The sequence below is a fragment of the Acanthisitta chloris genome, unplaced genomic scaffold (genome assembly GCF_000695815.1).
Source record: "Acanthisitta chloris isolate BGI_N310 unplaced genomic scaffold, ASM69581v1 scaffold45996, whole genome shotgun sequence".
Taxonomy (NCBI): Eukaryota; Metazoa; Chordata; class Aves; order Passeriformes; family Acanthisittidae; genus Acanthisitta; species Acanthisitta chloris.
Window position 1 is genome coordinate 1 of NW_008678435.1, and position 4243 is coordinate 4243.

The 4243-nt window shown below is 52.0% G+C and overlaps 2 protein-coding genes across 2 annotated transcripts in view; one reads left to right on the forward strand and one right to left on the reverse strand.

Annotated features, from left to right (window-relative positions):
- Nucleotides 1-186: 186 nt before the first annotated feature.
- Nucleotides 187-3014, forward strand: CNTD1 (cyclin N-terminal domain containing 1). The gene is made up of 7 exons (XM_009076846.1): nt 187-358; nt 441-516; nt 745-919; nt 1297-1459; nt 1898-2042; nt 2376-2472; nt 2853-3014. The coding sequence occupies exons 1-7, from the start codon at nt 187-189 to the stop codon at nt 3012-3014; spliced, it is 990 nt and encodes a 329-aa protein (XP_009075094.1).
- An 818-nt stretch (nt 3015-3832) lies between these two features.
- The window catches only part of BECN1 (beclin 1, autophagy related), a 3321-nt gene continuing 2910 nt past the window's right edge, over nt 3833-4243 (reverse strand). The window contains exon 8 of the mRNA XM_009076845.1: nt 3833-4214. Coding sequence (XP_009075093.1) covers nt 4046-4214 — 169 coding nt within the window. The 3' untranslated portion in view covers nt 3833-4045. The remainder of the gene's footprint in view (nt 4215-4243) is intronic.

A 4243-nucleotide genomic window follows, 5' to 3' on the forward strand; every position in this document is an offset into this window, starting at 1 on the left:
CGGCGCCTGCTGACTGGCCGCAGCGTCTCACGTGACCGAGAGGGTGCTGAGGCGGCACCGACGGGAGCCGAGTCAGAGCGTGGCGCTGAGCCGGTACCGGTACCGGCGCTGGTGTTTGTCCCTGCCCCAGGTCCAGACCCTGTCCCAGTCCGTGCCCCAGTCCCAGCCCCAGGCCCGACCTGCCAAATGGTGTCGCCAGAGCCAGCGCAGTCCTGGTCCCATGAGCCAGGGCCCGTGTTCAGTGGGGTCACTGCTGAGGTCATCGAGGACGCGCTAATCCATCTGGCCACAGAGAACGAGCAGTACCTGGGCGAGCTGCCATGGCAGGCTGGGGCCTTCAAGGGTGCTCGGATCGTGGGTGAGGCTCTGGCAGCTCTGGAGGCAGTGATGGCTGTGCAGGGAGCTCAGGCTGCACTCAGTGACTGTCGTGCTTCTTGCAGAGTTTATATTCATCCTGTCTGAAAAATGGCACTTGGACCAGTCCACGAAGTACCAAGCAGTGGAGTTACTTGAGAGGTAGCGAGTCCAGAACACCTTGTACAGTTCTTTGATGTGGTCACGCTGCCCATACTCTGTCCCACCCTGTGCCCCTCACCCAAACCACCTCTGTGTGTGCCAAGAGCTGTGTCTCTTCACCCATTTCATCCATATCATTAGCTCTGTGTGTACTCTGAGAACACATGGAGCTGCTTTTCCTTTATCCTTAGCAGAAGGAACTGTTCCCTGAGCAGGTGTGTTTTGCAGGTTTATGATCAGGCAGGTGGAGCAGCTGTGTGAGTCCTGCAGACGCGGTGTTGGAAGCCATGGCCAAGGACCAGGGAGCAGCTGGAGGTCCGTGAGGGACCAGATAGTCAATACCTTTGTCCTGCGGCTCGTGTCGTGCATGCAGCTTGCCAGCAAATTCTCCCTGCACTACACTGTAAGCAGCAGGGGCTCAGCCTGTGCTTGTCTCAGCAGTGAGGTAAACTCTGCAGTGTGTTCACCTCACTGGAAACAGATTTGCTCTCTGAAGAATAACAGTGACAGTGGAATGCAAAGGACATGACACTCCCTTCAGGGCAGGCAAATTGCTGGGGAATGATCCCAGTGCTGGGCAGGAAAACTTGACTCTAGGGGTTCACAGCTGCCTGGGGATGGTGCATGGAGTCAGGGAAGCTGTGGAGAGGTCTGAGTTGGAGCTCTGATGCAGCTCGGGGGACATGGCTGAGCTGCGGGAGGAGATAATGAGGGAGCACTTTGTTACCAGCAAGTGCCTCATTGCCTGCAGGAGGTTTTGTCTCTTTTTCTCTTCTTCAGAGGGTGACCAGTGACAGAGCCCTTAAGTTCCTGCAGTCCTTGAAATACTCCTACACCAAGCAGGAGCTGCTGGAGTCAGAGCTTGCTGTCCTGAACACTCTGAACTTCCACATCAATATATCAACGCCTTTGGCCTATGTGGAGTTGCTGCTGGAGGTTTTGGGTGAGAGTATCCACTGGAGAGAATGGGAAGGAGGATTTTCAGAAGGGCAGCAGAGCTGTTGCTGATCTGCACCAAAAGCTCTCACATTGCAGATTTTTGCACATGGAAATGTTCAGGTTGCTCAAGGCTTCCCTTCTCGAATGAGAACTTTGTCCTCTGTAGAATGTGACCTTGCACAGCAAGTCATAGCTCATTCAGTAAAGCATTTAGGGTTTAAACCCCCAGCCTGGTGTGCAACCACATTCCCTACAACCACTCACTGTTTTCTTGGCCCAGGTCTGACCACCTGAGTTTCAGAGTGAGTGAAATGACACTGAGGGAGCCTGTGGCGCCCAGACAGGGCAGTTGTCCTCAGAAACTTCTGTCCCTGCCTTGCAGTACCAATACTCCTAATTCAGTCTGTTGACCCAAAATGGGCTGATGCTGTGATCTCTGCAGGACACAACGGCTGTTTGCTTCCTGCTAAGCCCTTGCACCAGGTGTGTGTGCAGCTGATGGACTTCTGCTACCTGACCAGGGACACCATCTATGACACCTTGCTGAAGATTGCCATTGAGAACTTCACACCAAGCAAGCTGCAGGTGTAAGGGTCCTACCTAGGATTTAAAATAGCCATCTGACACAAAAGCCCTTAAAAAAAGCCAATAAAGAGCAGCATAATTCCCATTATGCCTTTTGGGGACATGTTTTTAAAAATTAATTTTGGGGGTTTTCAGCATTAATACATCAGTTCAGAGCAATGTGCTCCTCCACAGCTGCCTCTGGGCAAGGCAAGTGTTTCCCTTGTTTGTGAAAATCCAGTTCCATCCCCTGGTTGGCCTGAGCAAGCCAACACATCCTGGGCCATGGTGACTGCAGCAGCAGGTGCTTTTGAACTGAGAAGCAGCACTTTACACCTGAACTTTTCCTTCTGCAGAGCAAAGTTTTTGACAGTGAAGGAAGACTTCATGCTCTTGGCTGTGGGGATCATCAGCACGGGTGTGTTCATCCTGAGCCCTGGGCACTGGGAGCAGGTACAGTGACTGCTGAATGCGTTGGCTCTACAAAGACACGGTGCCAAGGTGGTTTGCCTGTGTCAGCACAGCAAGGAGACAGCTGGGGCTGCACAGGTGGTGTGAGGGAGGGCACATCTCCCAGGGCTTTAGTAGGCAGCACAGGAGCCTCAGTCAGAGCTGTGGGGCACAGAGGTGGTTCCATGTGCAGTGTGTGCTGGCACTGGTGTGAGCACATCCTTCAGAACTTCGCAGTCAGAACAAACCTCCCAGGCTGTGTTCCCCTGGCAGACAGAGACAGAATCCCATGGCACAACTCCCTGTGAATGTGCCCACGGAGCAGTTGCTCTCATTAGTCTGTAAACCCATGGCCCCCAGGCACTGTCTTTCCTTTCCTCCAGGTTGTGGAGCATTTGAACTGCATCACTGGCATCACTACACAGAGCATCCTGGAGTTCTCTTATGCAGTGCTGAGGCACATCCTGGGCAGTGCCACACCAGAGCAGCACCATGAGAGCTGTGGAACCAAAGCTTCTGAGGGCAGGATTGTGCCTCTGAGATAGAAACACCTCTCACAGCAGCAGAATCGTCACCCTGCTGACAGTCCCTCCCCTGTAGTAATGCCCAGTGCAGCTTGAAGTTACCCTGGGTTCTGCCAGACACTGCACAGCACCACAGCAGGTTTAGAAATGCCTGTTTGGGCCCCAAAAGCTTTATTTTGAGAGCTGCATCTTTTAAGTTTCAAGTTCCCTTTCACTAGAGACCTCTCAGAGCAGTTGTGTTTGAAAGGTGCTGCTATGCCTGGTGCTGCGAGCAGCTCTCACATCCACGTTAGACAGGGTTGTGCTGTCTCCACCTGCTGCTGTTATAAACCCCTGCCTGCCTTAGGCTGCTATGGCTGTTCCCTCTCTGCCACCATTCAAAGCCTCTTTGCTCTTGCCCTGTCACAGCCAGCAGTGACCACAGCTGTGCAGAGGACACAATCTTGCCAGCACTACAACTGCCACCACAGCAGGTGTCCTGGCAGAGCGTCCCTGAGTGCCAAGGACCTGAGCTGTGCCAGGCAGGCGTGGATCACAGCATGCCGGGTGTGGTTCTCTCCGGGCAGCTCCAGCTCCAGGAGAAATTACAAAGTGCTTTAAGCAGTATCAAACCTTGTTAATTCAGGGGCACAACGAAGTGCTGATATGACTTAGAAAATACTTTATTTCAAACTATAGTTACTTTTTAAGGACCAGGCAGAGTTCTGGCAGTTTTCCCACCTTATTCGCTGTATTTGCCATGCTCTGCTGTTCCAGCCCTGCGTGGGTTGTGGCAGAGCAGCATTGCTTGTGGCTGTTCCGGGTCGACAGTGCTTTACCCCAAAAGTACCAGTTCAGCATCTCTTGAACAGCTGAGTTTTATTCTGTTCAGCTCAGTGACACAGCTTTGCATATTGCTTTTCTATAAACTACTTGTAATAATGGTATTTTAAATAAAGTGTCTCGTGGATTTTTGGTATTGTAAACATGTACTGGGTAATGTTAAGAGACAATTTGCCTTTCCCAACGCAACACAGACACTGCACAGCTGCCAGGACAAGCTCTGGCCACCATTACTTGTTATAGAACTGGGAGGAGACCCAGGCAAGGCCCCACTTCAGGTTAGTTAACATGAATTTTAGTGCTTTTGTCCATTGCTCCTCAGAGTTAAACTGTGTTTTAATTGAGTAAGAGCCACCGCTGCCTCCTGTGTCTTCAATCTTCCCTTTCTCCACGTCCATCCTGTATCACACACAAGGTTTGTTAGTGCA

What these genes read in the sequence shown, in the direction of transcription:
- CNTD1 (XM_009076846.1), top strand. Translation starts at nt 187, where the DNA reads ATGGTGTCGCCAGAGCCAGCGCAGTCCTGGTCCCATGAGCCAGGGCCC. An exon ending in GCAGTGGAGTTACTTGAGAG is followed by an intron (nt 517 to 744) that starts GTAGCGAGTCCA and finishes TGTGTTTTGCAG; the next exon opens with GTTTATGATCAGGCAGGTGG. An exon ending in ACACCAAGCAAGCTGCAGGT is followed by an intron (nt 2,043 to 2,375) that starts GTAAGGGTCCTA and finishes TTCCTTCTGCAG; the next exon opens with AGCAAAGTTTTTGACAGTGA.